Below are 20,817 nucleotides of genomic sequence, written 5' to 3'. Positions count from 1 at the left end.
GATTTTGACACCTGACTTGTTAAATCTGAACGGGGTCCTGCCGTCACAGACCAGTGTCCTTCCTGACATCCACCCTGTTCAACCAGGCGGCCACCAGTCGCACCTACCTACTAGCTGGTAGTGTTCTCGTCCCTTTGACAGCATTTGGCTTACTGACACGAGCAGCTTCTTGAGATGACCTACATCCTGGTTAAGATTCACCGCCACATTTAGTCTTTTATCAGTCAATTCCTGGAAGAAGAAAAAAAAAATCATTAAAAACTCATTTACAATCTAATTACCAAGAAAGCCTAGAATTAGATCCTCCGTATAAAATTACAACTCGCTGCGCAGATGGGAACAATTCTTGTAAGTCAGAAGGTTATGGCCACATTTAAAGAGAACACAGTTCAAAGTCAAGAAGCTGTTTCCCATTCCAGGGAATTACCTGTACAGGCTGAATGGCAGTGAGAGCATCCCTGACCTCCAGCTCCCATCCTCCCTGCCCAGGCCTCCGCTTACTCGCTGCTTCCAGGAATTGTGCTCATATCCCCAGAAAAAGTTATTGGCCCGGGTCGCCAGGAGCCCATCTGAAAACCCCACGCAGACAAGAGCACGTGCTTCACTCCGCAGACCAAGCACAGCGGAAGGGATGACTCCTGACCCCCACAGCTGTAACAACAAGGCTGCGGGACCACCAAGGACTTGGTCTGTAGGTGGATCTGTGGGATGGTGTCCTCAGCAGCATGCGATACCCAACACAAGGCAGCTCCAGCTGTGAAACCATTTGAAACAGCTGGCTGGAGACACACACCTTTCCCCACCCACACCGCAGCACCAGTGGCTCCTGTTCAGGCTCGGGACATGGGCTGCTTGCCCACCAGCTGTCCCCACGGCTCCACCCTCCGCTGCAAGCCCTTGTGAAATCCCTGCTTGCCAGAGACACCCAGACTTGGATGAGGACTTCACGAAGCAGTCTAAGGACCAGTCATCACAGAGAAAAGGCAAAAATAAAGCTACTGAGAGCTAAAAAACTGTTTTCCTGTGCTGAGGTGAAAATGCTGAGCTTGCTTTTTAAAACAAAAATAAATGCTTTTTTTTTTTAAAGGAATTCAACAGTTTATTGATAGGGAAGCATCACAACTCGAAACGGACTCTTTCCCCCTCCCCAAAGCCAGTCTCGCTGAGCTAACAGGGATATAATCCCTGTTTTATTACCTTTATTGATTAGCTCCTCCAGAGACATACAAAGAACTCCACATCTAAAACACATTACTACTCTTTATTCAGCTCGTAATACAGCCGTGCAGATAACCCGTCGGAGAGTTTTCCTTTGCAATTTAGCAGCTAAAAATACGCAAAATCCACCTTGGAGTCAGCAATACCGAAGTACCTGATTCTCAATATGAGCACAGAGGTGTTTGCAAGCGCTCAGCGTTGGCCAACTCCGCTCCACCTAAAAGTGGTTTTACTAAAAGAATGAGACTGATGCCTAATGCTGTTGCAAATCTCTCCCTGGAGTTTCAGGGAAATTAGAGCGAGTTCAGAGAGGGCCACTTTCCCAGCTCCCATTTGGATGGAAATGCCGCAAGCCTCGCTACTAACGCAGAGCAGGCAGTAAATCAAACTCAACCACCTGCACCATTACGGAAACTACTTTGGGCTCAGGCAAGAGAACAAAGCAATATATTGCAAAGCTCTTACTTAAGTGCAACCGGTAAACAATTTTTCTACTGTAAAAAAATCATTGGGAATCTGTATTAGAGTAGCCTTAACCTCTTTTACCCTTATTAAAGTAGAAAATCAGGTCGGTCAAGACTAAGACTTCGCTTAGCAATCTCATCCAGACTGATGAAAGTGGAAAGGCAAATGCAATTAGCATCCCAGCAAATGAATGAATGGTGGCACTGCCAATAATGCTGGGTATGAAAGTGTGTGTGCATTAGCGTAGAAACCATCACGAGCAGAAGCAATGAAGGAGCCTTTCAATTCACTCTCAGCCCTCGTCTCTGGGAGGAGCTCTTCTCTCCCTTCTGTCCTTCCTCCCCCCCTTCTGGTTTGTGGCTTCACTTCTATCAGGCAGTGTTTACTCATCAATTACAGACATCCCCAGCCCTCTCACGGCCAATCCTGACCAGCTACTGATGGATTTGGGCTCAACACAGCCACACAGTGGCTTCTGCTGACCTAGGAGCGCAAAATCCGCCTTATGCAGTCATTGCTGTGCCCCAGCCCCATGCTCTCTGTGACTCAAGGGAAAGCGTGTCTTGGGGATGAAAAGTAAGAGGATGGTAGTGGGGAACCCCCTGCCATCACAGACCCAGTGGCTAAGACAGGCGCTGAACCGACAGATTCCCCTCTGCCATGCTTTAATCGTACGGCATTTCCAGTTTTCAATGATGCACACACAGTTTTACACTGAGATCTGGGGGGAAAAGCACATTACATTTCACGTAAGCCTCAGAAGTTTACTGCCTAAGCAAGCTGATGAATATAAATGACGTCCTTAAAGAATACTAAAAGGCACCCTTTAGTCATCATCTAGTCCCACAAGTGACAAGGAAGCTGATTAGAAAAACCAAATGGTCTATTTTTAAATAGAAAGAAAAGGAGTCTAAAGAAAACACACAGAATGTGTTTGAGGGTTTACGCAAGCATCATTTCTCAATTTTGTGGGTTGGTTTCAGTACCCAGAAGGAACAAATATGCCCATTTTCGAGCATGTGTTTTCAGGTCCTTCTTAAAAAAAAAGAGACACTGTTGCTAGGTGGAAGTGGCTAGAAGACTTTCTTTTTTTAATCCGAGAGCTATTTTAAGATGGATTTTTAGGCTTCTGGGGAGACAGCTTCTTTTTTCCCCTCAAAAAAAGAAAAAGCAGCAAAAAGGGCTTGGGGAAGAAGATAAAGAAAATGTTCTAATTCCAGCCTCTGCAAATGGCTACCTGTCAAGAGTGCCGTTTAGACAATTAACGTATTTTTCCTAACGAAGGCTTAATTACAGGTTTCTTAGGACTGTTTTTCCACACTCCTCTTCAGAATAAAGTGATGGATATTCTCAAGGAAACCTGGTTTGGGTTCTGCAACGCGCCCACGCAGCAACAGCAGAGCAAGGCACAAGCCAGAGGGGTTATGCCAGTTAAGGCTAGAGCAATTAAATCAAACTAGCATACTTGAGCCACCACAGGGCACATCTAATGACACCCGGCTCTCAAGGGCTCACCAGCGTCACCAGACATAAAATGCCATGGCTACTGGCATCGCTGTTCTGCTGTACCACTCTTGGATAAGCCATAGAGGCACAGCAGAGAGCGAGCAGTTGGGCATTGGTTTGAGAAGGGCTTTTCTTCTCCAACCTGCTGCAGGCAGGGACACTGAGCACCCGATTGTCACTGTCACTGCCTGGTCTCTGCTGGCAACACAGGAGAGGGCTCGGCAGACCTACCATCTCTCCAGCTCTCAGGGTGGGACATCCATGGTCTCACAGGCCCAGCTACAACTCTGGCTCAGACACAGTGAGCCCACAACGCAAGGGTCGATCAGCGTCCACAACTGATTGCTCTGGAAAAGCCATTTCATTTCTGCTAATGACTACAGAGGCAAAGGCTTTTCTACAGTACTCCTTAGAGGACTCCGAGCTTCCTCCCGCAGCTGATGAAGCTACTTATTTTCAGCAGCTAAAAGGAGTCGATATAAATTATTTGTCCTACCAGCAAGTGCTCCTCTCCCCCTCAAACGCCAGTGTTTCCTTCCACTCCATCCATCAGAAGAAAATGGGTAATGAGTTCCATTGACACCACTTAGCTGTGTAAAACGTGCTGGGAAGGCATCTGCTTTAGCCTTCCCCTTCCCAATTGCCTTCTGGAAAGCTGTTCTGAAGGTATTTTGAATTTGGTGTGAAAGCTCTCTTTTCCAGAGATGGGGAAGCCCAGTTCCGAAGCCACGACTCAGCCACTTGTACAGGTGGTGTCTTTTTAGGGCCAGCACTGGGAGCACCAGTTACACAAGCAGTTCAGCAATCATCTGTGCAGAGTAGCCCACGGGCCCAGGCGAGTCGCCTGCAAGCGTGAAAACAGGCCACCCCAGAGTCCACCCAATTCCAGCCCCTGCAACTGCAATGCCATTGCTGGAGAATAAAAACACCATCGGTCTAGAGAGTCCCGACTCACAGCACAAAGCAGAGATTCCCAGGAGCCAGGACCAGCTGAAGATGAATTCTAGCACCTACCAGTGGCTAAGAACACGCTCTTGCCCACAGCTACAGAGGACCAGGAGGGTCAATGCTCTGGCAAGAGACATTCTCTGCCCTGGTGTCAGAGGGCACGGAAGACCGCCTTCTTTCTTTGGTGTTACAGATGTCAGCAAGTGCCGACCCAACAGTTAGCATTCTAAGCTCATTTAGTTATCAGCAGATTTATTTTTAGCTTCCCTTCTTGAAGGGACAAGTCTGGGGATATTCCCGCTTTTGTCCAAACCAAACCAACAACCCACTGGAAGCCCAGATCTCCTGTCCATAATTTCTCCCCTTCCTCCTTGCAAATTGAAGCCATGGGAAAGAGATCACGATCCAGATGACAGCAGCACTCCCAATGCATCCTCGGGATTCAGCTCCAGGACACCACCCTGACAAGTTGTAGGACAGGAATTTTCACCGACCTTAATCTACCATCAGCAGCACATATTCTATTCCTTCACTGGACCTCACTTCCCAAAGTTCATACTTTGCATGAGATTTGAGTTGCCCCTGAGCAGGGGCTCAAAAGAAACACTCACCGACTCTGTGCAAACATCGCTGTTTTCAATAACGTTGGCATCCCCAACAACTTTTCCAATTTCTCTCTCAAGAGATGCCAAAGACTCCTGGGCCTGTAGGAGAGGGGAGGAAAAAAAAAAAAAAAAAAAATCAAACCCACAGAGGAGGCACAATTAGCAAAGGCTGAGATGCAAAACCCCATCTCCCCAAGAGCACTAGAGACACAGGAAATCCTTGTTCAGGAGGAAATCTGTTTTATGGCAGATTTGCCCAGGGGACTAACACGTTTGCCAAGATTGACATGTCTCCTTTACAATCAGGATGTTGCATGTCAGCCTGCCTGCATTTGAAAGCAATTCTACTGGGAAGCTTTAATAGTCTCATGTCAAGTTATTAGGTAAAATTGTGCAGCGATTTTTTTTGTGCAAGCGTTAACAGCACAGGCAAAGCCTAATCATAGATCTGCATTTATGTAGAACATACCATGAACTAGGGACATCAGCATCACTCACTTCATATGTCAACATCCCATATAATCATCCTGAGCAAAATGTTTTAAACACCTTATTGCAGGAGGTCTCCTTTGTCTTCTCACCTCCTAGAACTGCTTTTGTCATCATCTGTCCCTTATCCCAGGACAAGGCTCTCCCCACTCCAGCCCTGCAGGAACACAGTCTAATTTCCCTGCTGTGCACCTCCCGCAGAAGGAACACGATGTTACACAGTCTGGAGGCCGAGCTCAGCCACTCCGCAGGCTATTCTTGCCTCCATTTATCAATTCTCCCCCGAGAGGTTCATTTCTGGGGTGACAGACAGCACTGAGACCTCTCACGCTTAAAGATTTCCCACTCCAATCCATCTTCCATCTTGCAAGAGCGACCACTGAGGAGGAGCAGAGGTAACCCACCTGCTTGTCTCATCAAGCTCGCGTAGAGCTAACTTTATAAAGATTTGCGGTCTCCTGGGTTCTAGCCAATTTGTAACTATGTGCAAACAGGCAGCCAGCTTGTAAACCAACTTGTAACCGCTACCCTTTGAGACTGGATTTAAAAGCTTCAGGCTGTGGTGAGGGTGTAGGACTGTGGGATGGGCTTGTTATTAGAATCATGAATGTGATTAGAATGTGTTGGGTTGGAAGGGACCTTTAAAGGTCATCTAGAGCAACCCCCCTGCAGTAAGCAGGGGCATCTTCAACTAGATCAGGTTGCTCAGAGCCTCATCCAGCCTGGCCTTGAATGTCTCCAGGGATGGGGCCTCCACCACCTCTCTGGGCAACCTGTTCCAGTGTCTCACCACCCTCATTGTAAAGAACTTCTTCCTAATGTCTAATCTAAACCTGCCTTGCTCTAGCTAAAAACCATTGCCCCTGGTCCTCTTGCTACATGCCCTTGCAAACAGCCCCTCCCCAACTTTCTTGCAGGTTGGGTTTCTTTAAATAAAGAATTATTTGTCAGCCCCAAATCTTGTTCCCATTGTCATAAAATTATCACAGACAAGAGATTCTTTCAAAAAAGCTTACTAAACAGAGCTGTTTGCTGCATTTTTATCATTTAGCAGACATGCGGGTATCTTGCGTGAGCTCTTAGACCCACAGTCCCAGTCCCCTGGGGAAGCAACGAGTGGAGTAAGACACCCCACCAGGCAGGCAGTCTGCTCAAGCTGCTCAAATCACCACATTTTCCAGCAGTGCAAGATTACAGAACTCAAGGGTTTCGATGACATTTAGATCTGCAACGGTTAAGGGCCTCTTCTTACCTTGGGCAAGTCACCAGCTACCTTCTGTCTCTCGTTTTGATCAACTTTGAGTTTTGATAGTGTTTCGTTTAGCTGTGTTTTCAGCTGCAAAATAGTTAACAAAGAAAATCAGTTTCCCCTCGCATACACAGAGCTTTCATCTGTCTGTCCCACGGATTAACCCAGTGCACACTGACTGCAAAGGGAGTAAGACTACGAACAATTATCGCACACGTTGGATTAGTCAACACGTATGACGAGGTTTACAAGGACAGTCAAGGAAGAGAGACTCCATCTGTAAAGATAAATGTAAAGAATGGAAACTACAGAAGAAAAGACATGGTTGGCATCAGCTTGATCACAAGTGGTTTTGACTTTTAAACTATATTGCCAGTAGGAATATTAGCAATACTGAAAGTACGTAAGCCTCTCCAGCACTCTTGTTACCAGTCAGCCCAGACTTCAACTTAATTCACGGCAAATATGCAAAAACGTAGATTGTCATCTTCCTAATTCAGGCTACGCAGTCACTTTCCTGCTGAATAAACTAAAAAGCTCTGCTTGTCATCTTCATAAAGCACCGCTCACTACAACTATGTTGACTTAACCAGTCTGTTAATGTCACATCAAGGCATGAATCACTGACAGGGCTATATTAAGTTGTCGATTGTGTTTAGAATCAATCCAAAAAAGTGAAACTATTTCAGTCAAGAGGGCTGAATGCTTTTGTACCGGCTACCCTTAAACTACAGCCTTCCAAAGGATATAAACATTTTTTTTAAAGAATATTTTGATTGCTCTTCAACACGGCATGCAGAACCAGCCACAACACTTGAGGCTTGAGCCTCAAAGAGGAGCGCTAACAAGAAGCTCGAGTGCCAGTTTTGTTGGATTTGTGCCTCTGAAGTGCACTGTGCTGATGTTCACTATTCCTCCTGTCAATCTTCTTGGGAGCCAGCAGGGGATTAAAGAAGTGAACAATAGGCTACTCAGAGCCCTGAGTTCTCACAGATTTCCAAACCTACGCATTATGTTTGTCTCACCCTTGCAAGGTTCCCCCCTTTGGAGCACCTGGACTGGTGGACGCTGGTTTTCTACATTTTGGGGAAGCACTGTGGAGCTTCAGCTTCTCTCCTTACTCGCCTTATAAATTAGTGGGAAATGCTTTTTGAAATCCCATCGTTTCCATGCCTCAACCTCCTGTAAAAATCACTCACGTACACTGGACAGCATTCCCGAGCCATTTGCACAAAGTTAGTTGTTTACCGCCTCCTCACGCTTCCACCACCGTCACATTGCAGCCAAGCTGCCCTAGCAGGGAGCTCAGCTTCTTAAGCTTTTGTTGTTACAGACATAATAGATTGTTGTCTCTTATATTCAAGAGGTTGGCGTTTACTGATTAACTCCCAGATATGCATTCAATTCCCATTTCCCTTGCCTTCAAAATGGGAGGCTTTGGTTGCTGAGGTGGGATGCTAATCAATGCTATACTAGACTTGCCAAGCATACTATTAACTTAAGCGGATTGTTATTGTCGTGGGTTTTTTTAAGAAATCAACTATTTTAACCCAGTTACATTAGTGGCAGTACCCTGGTGAGATCAGCCTGCAGTGACAGGTTGTACCATCAACCACTCTACAGCACAAAGGCATAGTGACAGAGACAACCTTCCCCAATTCCAGCTCAAAAGCAAAAAAGCACTGTTAAAAAACAATCAGAAGAAGGATCTGACTGCTCCTGCAGCCTTAAAACACACATCACTGAGACAAGCAAGAAGTGAAAGGGCTCAAACTGGAAAACCATGCATCTTTGGGTCTACAGGTCTGGCCTGGGTTAATCCAACTCCTTCTTGAGAAAAGCTGGGACACGAGCATTATTGGCTGGAGAGCATTTCTAGCCAAAGATGCTGTAACACAGAGCATGCACAAAGCCAGCACAGCTATTCAGCCACATCAGGATGCCAGCTGCTGAACAGCTGGACACTCTGAATTCATCTAACATTGGTTTGGGCCAATTTCTGTACACAAAGAGGAGGATGGAAAAGGCTCTGCACAGTCAGAGCACAGATACCACAGTTGCATCCTCAAAAGCTTTGGAAAAAAAAAATAATCCTCAAGTAAAACCTGTTAGAGTACAACTTTTGTTGCTTCAAGGACATTGTATTTGCTGTTGCGTATGTCTACGCTGTAAAACATTGATTCTCAAGAAGTTTCAGGAATGAAAGTCTTACAGACTTTGGAAAAAGTCTTAAGAACCAGACATGCTATTGTTAGGAGCAGAGAAAGAGACAAATTGTAAAAGTCAGACTACATAAATGATTGCAATGGACAAAAATATCAAGCTGAAGAGGTTAGCAGAACAGACAGGATTTGAAATAAGTCTCCGCTTCATAAGTATGCTGGGAACCTAGTTTGTACCCAGCGGAGAACAAGCTTCTTACCAAATTTAACTCTTCATTCTGTCTTACTGCTTCAGAATATGAATCATCAAGTTTTTTCTGCAATTCAGTCAACAGATCTTTGAGCTGAAATGAAGTTTATTTAGAGTTTTAGGATTTGTCTCCGTAGGATGCCCACTTTTCTTCTGCTCAGTTATTAGTGTGTCACTCTACCCTAAGGTCACAGTATATAAACTCCTCAGCCACAGGGGCTAAGCATTAGATTAGTTTGCCAGCCAACTGGTAGCCAAACAAAAGAAAAAAAGTAAAAAAAAAAAGTTTGGTCAATTATGTTTACCTCTCTGACTTCTGAAACATAAGTAGATCGTTCTATTTCTGCCTTTTCTAGTTCACTTTCCAAATGTTCTCTCTCTTTTTTAAGCTAGAAACAGAAAAACAGAGTTAAAACAGATGTTTTCAGTGTCATCTTACAGTATCGTTTTCTTGATTTATTATTAGCAATAAATTTCTATCAAATACCCCACGACATTTAGAGAGCATTTCAAATCCAGTGATTGCACAACACACATTTAAAGTGTTACACTTCAAAAAGATAAAGAATCAAGCCCAAGATTGTCAACAAGCAGTAAACTGCTCAGTCTCACAAGGAAAGAGCCCCAGCGGGTGAGTACAGAAGTAAAAAAAAAAAAAAAAAAAAAAAGGACAATTTCCAGTACCCAGCTTCTCTGCTCCATAAAAACACTGTCCAAAAGATTCAGTTTAAACTGCAGCACAGGCTGCACTGCTTGGAGGAGAGAAGTTCTAGGAAGTTTAGTTTTACAGCTTAAGCCTAAATCATGTTTTAAGTAACAGAAAGCTTTAAAGAGGAAAAAAAACACCTGCACGTACAGTTTCAACTTCTTTGATTCCTTCCTTTAACCTCTCTACCTCGTGCTCCAAAGAAACAACTGAAGAATGCATCTGCAGTTTTCAAGAGAGATAAATATATCATTTAGTTGGGCTGGTCTAAGACAAACTCTCCACATACACACAAGCTTGCTTCTACGATTTATAAGTATTAAGGATGAAAGCAGAGTGACTGAATAAAAGATGCTCACTCAAATAATTCAATGTACTGAGTCTCCATTAGAACACCTTTCCTACCTTCTCCCAAGGTAAGAAGTTCTTTGACGTATTTAGAGCCTAGATGCCCGAAAGATTTGGAACACAAGGACTAAGACAGTTGTCCATTAGCCATGGTAAGAAAAATATTGTTCCTACACAGGGAAGACTGTCTCCATCCAGGTAGTATATGTAGCCAAACCCAGCATGTTTAGCCTTATTAGAGGCTGCGTAAGTGCAGCAGATGGTAGCACACCTACAGTTCAAGATCTGACAGCCTTTTATAAGCCCCTCAAACAAGATGTTTATAAATCATCTGTCTGTGTGCTCCAGGCTCATACTCCAGCAACCAAACTTACTAAGCAGAAGTACTTTAGAAAAAAAAATTTCTTTCAAAAAAGCAGTTTGACCTACTTTTAATTCGAGATTAGGAAAGAAACATAAAAGGCTTTTTTCTTACCACTTCTGCTAGCAACACAGCCTTCCTAAAAAGGAAAGCTTTGCGGGCAATTTCAAATATAATTAGTTGACTGTAATGGATTAAGCACTATTTTAACAGCTTCCAAAAAATTGTTATGATTATATGATACTTAAATTTTAGCACAAAGAGTCTGTATCTGTTCATAAATGTACTTTGAAAAAAACAGGTTTTTAATAGAAACATGGTCTGAGTTGCCAGGATCAGAAAAATATATATTCCTGGGCATATTAATGGGACACATGTACGTTCCTGAATCTTTGGCTTCCTCTCCTGTCAGCATTAGTATTACTACATGCTCCTGGGCTGCCTCCTGCATCACCTGCAAAGGACTTGGACACAGCCTTGTCAGAATGATCAAAGACCTTGTATCTGTGCTGCTCATTTGTTCTTGCTACTGTAAAGATGGCAACAGAAATAGCCAGACAAATCCAAAGGCACCAACAATTCCTCCACTTTTTAGGTTTTTAAATGGGAATACGTTCCTCAAAAAGTATAAAAGTCACCCTATGCATAAAACTGAGTATCAGAGCACCAAAAATCCTATTGTTATAAGGAGGGATTAGTCCTGTTATACTGGTTGCAGACTTCACCTTTTCCACCCACTGGTCACACACACATCAAACCAGGCAGCCAGGGCTGTTCTCCACCTGCCTTCACAGCCCTCAAACACCCTCTGTGACTTCAAGCAGAAACCACCCGGCTGCCACAAAAAGCAGATCTTCAGAAATACCTGTTTAAGTTCCTTCTGTGATTCTTCAACTTTTATCTTCCATTTGCTTTCTTCTTCTTCCACACTCCTCTGTAGCCTTTGTAAAATCCCCTCCTAAGAAGAGAGAAGGGTTTGAAAGCTTAGAGCAGAAGAAAGGCAGCTTGCAACATCACAAGGCGCAGGCAACTGGGCATCCCGCTTACCGTCTCCGCCAGAACCGATTTGTATTTCTCACACTCCAGTTGCAGCAGTACGTGCATCTCCTCGGCCTCCTTCAACTTCTGCTCCATAGCCTGGCAAAGGAGAAGAGGGACCAGAAGAGTCACATCTCAGCTGACGGATTTGTGTTCTATTATTTATTTTATTTCAACAAACCAGCCGGTATCATTCCCGTTGACAAGTCTGTCTTTCCAACCCATGGAAAGACAACAGCAAGTGCAACATTCACCTACAACTCTCTATACTCAATCACAAACTTTTTGTGAGTTATCGCAGTAATTCTGAGTCCCCAGAAAAAAAAAAAACCAAAAAACAATTACTTGAAAAAAGGGAACAGGGATTTTGAATTTCATGAATGTTTTCATAACTCCACAAGGTGCTTTTCGAAAAGGCAAATACGTTTCTAATTTACAAGGTGCAAATATCTAGAAAACAATTTTCTTGTCGCCTGTTTGCCAATCTGAACTTCACAATCCAGAGCACAATTTGCAAGATTTATACCGGAAAAATACACTATGGCACACCCAAGGAAGCTGCCCGCTGCTTGTGCCTACCTTGACGTCTTCAGATCCTGAAGCCTCTCTCAAGTACTCTTTAGCCATCTTTTCAAACCCACAGATCCATTCGCTATGACTCTGTTGGAAATGCATTGGGTTAAAGCTCAGAATAACCTCAATAGATCGACGTTCAGGATATTTGTTTCCCAACTGCAAGCTTATGGGGCAGTGTTTCAGTCCCCAAATTCCCCGGAGCTAACACGCAGCCCAGTTGAGCCGGCAGTCGGCAGGGAGCAATCCAGGAGGACGAGGTTATGAGCAAGACACAGGTCACAGGGACTTGAAAGTGCCGAAATACAACTGGGTGACAGAGGTCTCCCTGCAAGCGGTGGGGCTCTACAAGAAGCGTTTGAAGACTTAAGGGAATCTTTTCCAAAATCCTGGAGCCGTTAAAGCAGATACTTGCCATATAATTCTAGGGACCTCGCTAGGAAGACTGAAACCTTGCAGAAACAGTCTTTTTACAGACTATTTCTAGGTCATCAGGAGACTAACTTTAGTACATTTGAGAATACTTTTCAATATGAATATGCAAAACCTCCAGACGTTACAAATCAAACGCAGACCCCGTTTTTCCGGCCTCGCTTCACATCATTCACATAATCTAAACCACACGAACCCATTGCATTTCCCTCGCAAACAAGTGAAAGCCACCAAGAATATAAAATTGGAAATTGGTGGTTTTCAAAAGGAAACTTTGGGAACAAAACAAACCCTCCGGAATGGTGTTAACTGGCAGGGAGGCAGCGCAGCCCCTTTGGAAGGGGCAGCCAGCCCTTATCTGCACCGCAGGCAGGGAGGATGGATCTCCGCCATGCCAGACGGCGAGCAAACATGCAGCAGACCTTACCCACCCCTGAAAATTTACTATCTTGGTTAGACATAAGATAACACAGGCAGATCAAACTGATGGTGGTTGGTTTTGGGTTTTTTTACTGCCCCAACAAGATAATAGCTTTTCTTTTGTTTAACACTTTTCTTGAAGGAAGTCTGCAGTTTTGCCCCTTTGCTCCTGGCAAGTACAGGCAAAACCAGCAGAAGACACTCATGTCCCACTGCAAAATCCTTGGGGCAGATGGGACTGTGGGAAATAGCTCCAGACTGCCCAGTGCAGCAGGACCAGAGCTCCCCATCCCCCAGACATAGAGCAGGAAGAGCCACTTCTCTTACCACATTAGAAGGAAGAGAGACTTTAGGAAAGAGCTTCTGGAGTAGTTGGCGCGTCTCCACCTCGACTGCTTCCAAATGCTGCTGCTTCTCCTAAACCAAGAGAAGGGCTCACATGAAGTTGGGCAACACGCTCCACAGACCTGTCAATAGTCTCTTCTAGGCCTCGAGTAACTTACTTAACCCAGAAAGTCTTTTTTTTTTTTATAGTGAGAAAGGCTCTATAGTCTCTAAAATTGCCAGTAAATTGCTTCAAAAATTGACACTGAATTGCTTCAGAATTTGGCCTTCGCATTTGTTCGTGCTTGTAAGCTTTTATTTTCATTAAGTTCTCGTCCAATCTAGCCTGTTTGTACAGAAATTACACCATCGTTCACTTGTTCACAACACAAGACAAACTACGCTGTGCTGAGTAACCGCGTCCACAGATCACACCTACCCTGCCACTCAAGGTGAGCGATCTCAAACCCAAGAAATTTGGTCAATCAACGATTTTTTTTAAAAAATCCATACTTATTTTAAGTGATTTTAGGTGGGGAAAAAGAGTCACCATAAATTAACATCACCACATCAAAACCAGATCATTAAAGTCAAAAGGAAACTTTGTGTTAATGCACATTTGAACCAGGCCAAGAAAGCAAGACTGTATCTTCTAAATATTACTTTGAAGAACTCAAAAGGGAGACCCTTACATCCTCCTTCCCCAAGCTTGGATGCAACGGGAAATAATTATTAGAGCTGTGTGACAATCTCCGGGTTTTCTTTGTCATCGCTCTGCAAATATAAATACACAGAGCCAAGGGCACCACAGATCCATCGTTCCACTTATTTAACATTAAAATCAGACCAGCCACTGTCTGTTTGCTTGCTCTGCCAGTGGCAGATTGGTTTGATTTAGCCATATGATGCTCAGGCTCCCATATAAATTTAAACGCAGAAAGCCTGAAATCACAGAAGGCAGCTTTCAGCAAGAAATCCTTCCCTAATATTTGGGTTTGTGGTTTGTTTTTTTCTTTGCCATCAGTGTTACTGCGCCTTGCTGCTCTGAGTTCCTCTGCTGCAAGAGATCGGTGGCATTAGTAGGCTGAGATTCAGAGACAGAAACGGACAGGAGACATTAGGTTGTGAAGTTGTGCTAAGTGCGTTAGTTTGCAGCAATTTAGGAACCACCCAGAAGTGGCAAATGGCTGTTTGATGAAGTCTTCTGACTGCAAGAGAAAGCAGGCAAGCGTTAGCACACAGCAAAAGCAGGTACACAACTTTTTGGGGCCCAGCAGAGAGTGGAGACACCTCCAAAACACAGACGCACAATCCCAAACCAGAGCTTCTCTGCTTCTAGCTACCTGACTTGTGTTTTTAAAGTCATTTTGATGCTTTTTTTTTTTTTTTTTTTAATTTTTTTGACTTCTGAATAGTGACAATTAACACCAGATCAGGCTCATAGCAAATGCAAGCTCCTTTCAGAGCCATTCACGCCCTGTATGGTTTTAAACATTGGCTCTGACGGGGACCTGTCGAGCTTCCCATGCTTTCAAGGAGGAAATTCACAGCTGCGGTGACACCGTTTTCCTAAGAAGTTCCCGAGTTTTTAAATAATAATCTAGTTCTAGTTCTTCACGGGCCCAATAAATTTATTTGAGCCCAGTGAAAAGCCCAGTAGATGAAAGCAGGTCGCTCACCAGCACAGTTTTTGTTCTAGAGCTCCCCACAAAGAAAAAACGATTCACGACAGCTCTAACAATTATGCAAACAGAAATCAAAAATCAGCATGCCCACAAATTAAGGATTAAAAAAAATAATAATAATAATAAAAGAAACCTAAAGACAACAGGAAGAAGCAGAGGTGAGAGTATATGAATGATCACCCAGAACAGACTATATTTAAATTGCAGTAAAAGTTAAACGCCTCCATTTCAATTAAAAAACCAGCTGCAGATCTGCTTCTAGCTTAATGCATCGTTTCTAGCAGTTAACATTACAACCTTGGCAGTCTTGTTCACTTTGTCCTGCAGCAATTTTTCAGTTGATGCCAATGCTTCCATTGCTTTCCAGTTTTTCTCCCGAAGGTCCTAATCATTTTTAGAAAGAATGATTTCAGTTCAGCCAATATTCAAAACTGTTTCCGCTTTTACTTCAGAGATATATTTTGCATTACATTCCACCATTTGCATTTAAATGCTGGTCACTGCAAGATGATTTTGCCGGGGAAGATGACATACACTAGCAAAAACAAGTGTGATGTTCAAAGTGTTTGAATGAAAAACGGGGGGGGAAAAATGCCAATTTCTGCCCAACCTGCCCCCAATATCCAAAACTGATCCAAGTGTTACTGCCGAGCGTATCGCTCCAGCAACCCCACACTTTGACTGCACTTGTAAGAAGAAAAGAGGGAAGTTTTCAAAAGTAGTGAGGAACACAGACACCAAATCACAGATTACACAACAGAGTGTTAGGCATGTCGCGTTGCAGAACCCAGCATGGCCCCCAGTATACATGGAGGTGGACACATTTATGCCCCTGATCTTGCAACCAGATCTAGCGGCATCGATCCTTATGCCTCAGCCCAAACCTACTACGCCAGCACGGATATTTTTTTTTTTTTTTTAGAAACACAAAGCTCAGGGCCTCGGTTGGCAGCACTGACCCCATGCAGCTCTCTCCACTGTGCCCAAAGAAAACTAGTTTGCTCACCAGTGCCCTCCTCGGAGGTTTTTCAGATTTCACCAGTGGTGGGCACAGCCCAGCACCCCAGCACCGTGAGGAAATACCACCGTGCCGTGCTGCGCTCCTGCATCTTTCTTGGCGAGGTCATCAAACGTGTACTCCACAAGACGTCAACATGCAAGCTCAGTCAGAAGGCTGAGAGCTCTTATAAGAGGAGCCTCACAGCTCTTATCTAGGAAGGATGATGGGACTTGCGGGGAAGAGATTACGGTGCTTGGGATTTAGATTTTTTTTCCCAGGCCCTTAGAGCAACCTGCTTTAGAAAAGGGCTATTTTTGAAAGGCTGTGTGTTTTTAATTCACCACACAAAGTGGCATCCAAATCCTAGCGTGTACCTAGTTTTGCTTTACCACTTCCATTTGCCCACTATCCAAAGGGCTGTTTCACAGGACATAAAGTCAAGACTGGATAAAACTGCGATGTGGAAAGGCATGGTCTGCCCTTAGCAGTAGCCAGATTTCTGCCTGCACCACGAAGGGTACTTAGACCTTGCAATTCCCCAGGAAACAGGCACACATATGTTCTACCCTTCCAGCTCATCCATCTTCTGAAAATACCCAGCCATTTTCCCCTCTATGCTTTATTTCAGCTCTTAAGCAACACTACTTCAGTTAAAAATAAAGCTTATTGCATGGTATTCATTGGATTTTATACGCCATCAAGAAGAGACAGGTGAGCTGAAACCCCTGTACATTAACAACTTTCTTCTACGTAACTCAAAAGATGCCATTCTCTTGCCCTGCACAGATAATGTATTACGAGGAGGTAACTTCACAGCTCTGTGATGGAAAATACAATCTTTACTTCCACCACAAACAGCCCATACTGCATCATCAGAGGCTGCTGTAAAGGAAGGCTCATTGTCCCTCACCTCCTTCAGAAGATCGGGATTAGATACTCTCAGGAACAGGAAGAGCCAGAACTGAGACCCCTGAAGGTAATGTCTCCTCCCACATCCCCGCACAAGGACCACAACTCAGTCCGAGCACAGCTCTCTTCATCCTCCCACCCTCTCCCCCCAAACCCCCTCTTCTTCTCTTGGCAGAGGACGTGTTTCTGAACAGGACTAACCAGGCTTGCATCCAAGTTGGAGAACCTGCTGCGGGATGTGTCCCCCAGCAAGTCTCCTCCCTCTCATCAAATCAGCAGCTTGTCAAAAAGCTGACGAAAACTTGGAGCAGTAAAGCAAGGTATGTTTAGTCACTCCCAAGAAAAGAGAGGAGTGTCCAGGGGAGGCAATACGGCAGAAAACCGCCAGAAACATTTTCTAAGCAGAACGCCCTAGGCATTGGGGAGTGCTGTGCACACAGGTTTGGCTGTTCTTTGGGGTTGTTTTTTTTGTGGGGGGGCAGCGGGGGAAGAATTTCCTTACGTTGTTCTTTTTCCTCTGTTGCTCAAAAGCATTTCTCTGAGAGGCGAGCTCATTTTGGAGACTGGCGATTTCCTTCTCTTTCCCTGCAACCCTGAGTTAGCAAAAAGAATCACAGACAAGTCAGAAGACATTTACGAAATTTCAAATGAAGCCCTGACACCCTCTCATATACACACTAACTTTCCTTCCCTTCCAGCAACACATTCTCTTTGAAAAAGCTGCTCTCACTGACTTGGCAGTATCGCTTGCTTCCTACTGCTCTGTGAACTGCAGGCTGCCAGAGCAAAGCCCATTGTAAAGCTGTTGTTTGCCTACGACAGGCATCTGCACACATTTATCGAGGCCACGGAAAGGCAAGGCATTAGACGAGGATAAATCAGCCAGCCCACGCTAGTACAACACGGCAAAATGGGCACTGCCTGCTGGATAAGAGCATTCTTTTTCAAGCACCCAGTCCACAATTTATAAGTCATTTAACTTAAAAGAAAAATAATTCAGCCAGCCAAAAGTGCATGACAGTGGCAATTTGTGTAGCGCAGTATAAGCTGGCATGGCATTAGCTTCTACATAGTTCTTTAGTGCGCTTTAGCTCTACATTGTAACACACTTTTTACCCCTGAGATTTTTCCCTGGGACGAGATTTCCACCAAACGATTTTATAATATGAACAACCCTCTACTAAGCTGAAGTTCCAAGAAAAAAGCCTGTCACTTTTGCTTGAAACACCAGCATTTAACTCTTCAGACATACAGCTGGGCTGGCATGCGTTTAAAATTAAATCACTCATGGCTTGCTTGCATTATGGGCACAACATACTGCAAGCACTGTCTGCAGAAGACTGCAGCTGAGGATTATTAATGCGAGTAGAATCTCTATGTTTAAGCTTTATTAGACAGTAAAGATTTTTTTTTTTACTCGCCACTTCTCACATGCTGATATTGTACATTTGGCATTTATTTCATCTTTTAAGTTTCCCAAGCAGTAAGTGAAATGAAGCGCTTATCTCTCGCATTCAACTTCTGGCAGTACTCACGCTTGCAGAAGCTCCTCGCTTTGGACAGCCAGAGATGCCTACAAACAGATGAGAAACTCATTAGGAGCAGATCAGCAAAGAGTGAGGCAAAGGGTGTGATGTGCCTCGTTAAGCAGGCACCACTGTGACACTAAGCGGCTCTCTTGGCCTTCAAGGGAGTCCCATCCAGCCTCCTTTGGCCAGAAGATCCCTGGCTGTGACACAGCGTGTAAAGACAGGGGTGGAAAGCTAGGCAGGAACACAGGAGGCGTAAGAAAGAGCACAAGGCTGCAAACTTACACAAAAAAGGGAAGCAGGAACAGAGAGGCAACAGCCAGAAAAGCTGGTTTAGTGCAACCCAACCCTGAAGCTGTCCCTGGATTTGCACGGTCAGTGCAACAGCTGGTTTTCCACACCATCCATACAAGCTACCACCACCCACTTTGACTTCACCCAGTAACACTGCAATTGGAAGCTGTACCTGTTTGCAGTTCTCCTGCTTTAATTCTTGAATTTGAGCTTTGAAAGATTCGTTCTCCTTTTGCATGTCCTGTTGAAAGAAAAGAAGCAATATATATACATATAGATGTACACTCAAAAATACATACGCTCCTTAAAACACAAGACGCTTGTATCAAAACTTTACCTGCAACTGTTTTACTTGGCTTGCAATTTCTCTCTCTTTTTCTTCCACTGCAGCTTTCAACTTCTTCATTTGTTCTTCTTCCCCTTTCAACCTGCAGAGATGGTTCAGAAAGTAAGAAAAAAGGGTTAAAGTAAGAATTTATGCTAAAAAGGGAGAGAAACTCTAGCTGGGACAGTTTGCAGCAGCAGAAGATAAATAAATTTTGTATGCTGTATATAATAAGAAGCCAAAAGGAGAGCACACACACATATGGAGAAGAAACTATTGCACTATGGCTTTAAACCAAGGAAACTAACAAAAATACATGCCAGCTGCAACAACATGCATTGCAACCACTTTACCTGCTAAGAACTGGCCTGAAGCTAGCTAGTCATTCCACGTGCCAATCCACAAACACCAGTCACAGCTCATCTCAACAGCGTTGAGAGCCAAAGTGGGAGAGAATCCATTGATCACCTGAGCAAATCCTGCCAGCCAGCTGGCTCTGAAGGTGCCAGGGGCAGTCCACTAAAGGTGCAGCTGCTTTAGGTACCACGTACTGGCTATACAGGAGCTGTGCTGGGAGGGCAGCACATAACAAGAGCTGCATTAAAGACAGAGCCTTTTTTGGCACGGTCTCGTACAACCTTCCTCTAACTTAGAGCAGCCAGACAAAGCAGAGTCAAAACAGAAGGAAGTCTGGCAGCTTTTCTCCATAAAACAGGAGCTGGAGAATTGGCTACTGCGTCTCAGACTGAAAATGGCAAACTGTATTTGTTCATTGCATTTACCGACTCAGCCACAGGCACTTAAATCCACACTCTTTTAAACACACTAAACAGAAGGAGAAATTATCACTAGAGACAAGAAGCGGCAGCGATTTCACCAGTTAGTAGAGCCCTGGGTGATCATTCACTTTTGCAGAGTGTATGAGCACCAGTACTTCGGCACGCCAGGCAGGGACGCCAGACGCTTGCTATTATACACAGCAGCAGACGCGCTGGCTGGTGTACGTCCATCGGCACTAACAGCTTATTTTAGCAAAGCCCATAAAATTCTTGAACCAATTCATACATTCCAATTTAAGACAAATGCCAGCACTGAATGCTTATTATCAGCAGGCGCTTGAGAAACTGCTACTAAGCGTACTCACAGGCTCTCCAGGTTCTGGACTTGGGATGCAGCAGGTACCTGAAAAACAAAGCAATTCCCAAGCTCATTTTTATAGCACAGTAAAGCTTTCAAATTAACAGCAACTCTTTGCATGAGCAGAGCCACCACACAGCTTGCAAGATACTTGCCAAAGAAATACCAGGAATTTTGCATCAGACATCGCTCCAAGAATATCTAAACACATACTGGATTTTAGAAGCACAGCTTATACTAAGCATCCCGAACTTCACACCAGCCAATTTCTCTCCATTCCACCATTCCCCTGGGACAAATGCCTGTCTAGACACCCACCCAAAATAAGAGTGCAACTCAGTTTCTCCCCTTTATCGTTGGCAAAAATCCAAACTGAGCTAGAATACCATCTGATTGGAAAAATTCTCCCATTAAGTAACACCTGGCTTCAAGGATGTCCAGTTCCCGGTTCTCAAGTCTAGTGCAGGAAACCAAAAGCCAAAATATTCCAGTCAGTTGCAACTTCTTCAAAAGGTAAACGCAGAAAGGAATCACAGCAAAGCCTGACCACTTCAAGGAGCTGCTATGCTTAGTTACAGCAAGAGTTCCTCCATGACCACAGGCCTACAGAGATGCTACTTCAGTCTGACAAGGAGGGACCTACGACACAGCTGCAATTCTGTCCATCAGCTTTGAAGTTTTCAGACCGACAAAGCTACTCATTATGCGTAGTATCATCCAGGTTAAAGAAAAGCTCTCAGAACTTGTCATCCATGTAAAGCCCATTTCGGATGAACACAGTTGGACTAGTGGGCTCTCTGCACTGTAGACTGCCAGTTCAGTCAAGCAGGATTTAAAATAGCTC

General features: G+C 44.3%; 1 protein-coding gene across 10 annotated transcripts in view; it reads right to left on the bottom strand.

Annotated features, from left to right (window-relative positions):
- KTN1 (kinectin 1) overlaps positions 1 to 20,817 on the bottom strand; it is a 77,093-nt gene that overhangs the window by 1,499 nt on the left and 54,777 nt on the right. For 3 of the 10 annotated variants that reach the window (XM_054199647.1, XM_054199649.1, XM_054199648.1), the window contains 16 exons: positions 19,981 to 20,018; positions 18,849 to 18,939; positions 18,684 to 18,752; positions 18,224 to 18,261; positions 17,191 to 17,281; positions 15,077 to 15,163; positions 13,098 to 13,187; positions 11,925 to 12,005; positions 11,355 to 11,444; positions 11,173 to 11,265; positions 9,749 to 9,820; positions 9,198 to 9,281; positions 8,903 to 8,986; positions 6,484 to 6,567; positions 4,749 to 4,841; positions 108 to 231 (listed from right to left, as the gene is read on the bottom strand). In XM_054199647.1, coding sequence (XP_054055622.1) covers positions 108 to 231; positions 4,749 to 4,841; positions 6,484 to 6,567; positions 8,903 to 8,986; positions 9,198 to 9,281; positions 9,749 to 9,820; positions 11,173 to 11,265; positions 11,355 to 11,444; positions 11,925 to 12,005; positions 13,098 to 13,187; positions 15,077 to 15,163; positions 17,191 to 17,281; positions 18,224 to 18,261; positions 18,684 to 18,752; positions 18,849 to 18,939; positions 19,981 to 20,018 — 1,309 coding nt within the window. The remainder of the gene's footprint in view (positions 1 to 107; positions 232 to 4,748; positions 4,842 to 6,483; positions 6,568 to 8,902; positions 8,987 to 9,197; positions 9,282 to 9,748; positions 9,821 to 11,172; positions 11,266 to 11,354; positions 11,445 to 11,924; positions 12,006 to 13,097; positions 13,188 to 15,076; positions 15,164 to 17,190; positions 17,282 to 18,223; positions 18,262 to 18,683; positions 18,753 to 18,848; positions 18,940 to 19,980; positions 20,019 to 20,817) is intronic. The other 7 variants (XM_054199650.1, XM_054199653.1, XM_054199654.1 and 4 more) reach the window with 3 other exon arrangements.

This window comes from Rissa tridactyla, chromosome 4 (genome assembly GCF_028500815.1).
Source record: "Rissa tridactyla isolate bRisTri1 chromosome 4, bRisTri1.patW.cur.20221130, whole genome shotgun sequence".
Classification (NCBI taxonomy): Eukaryota; Metazoa; Chordata; class Aves; order Charadriiformes; family Laridae; genus Rissa; species Rissa tridactyla.
Note: the sequence above shows the minus strand (reverse complement) of the source record. Positions and strands in the feature narration are given on the sequence as shown.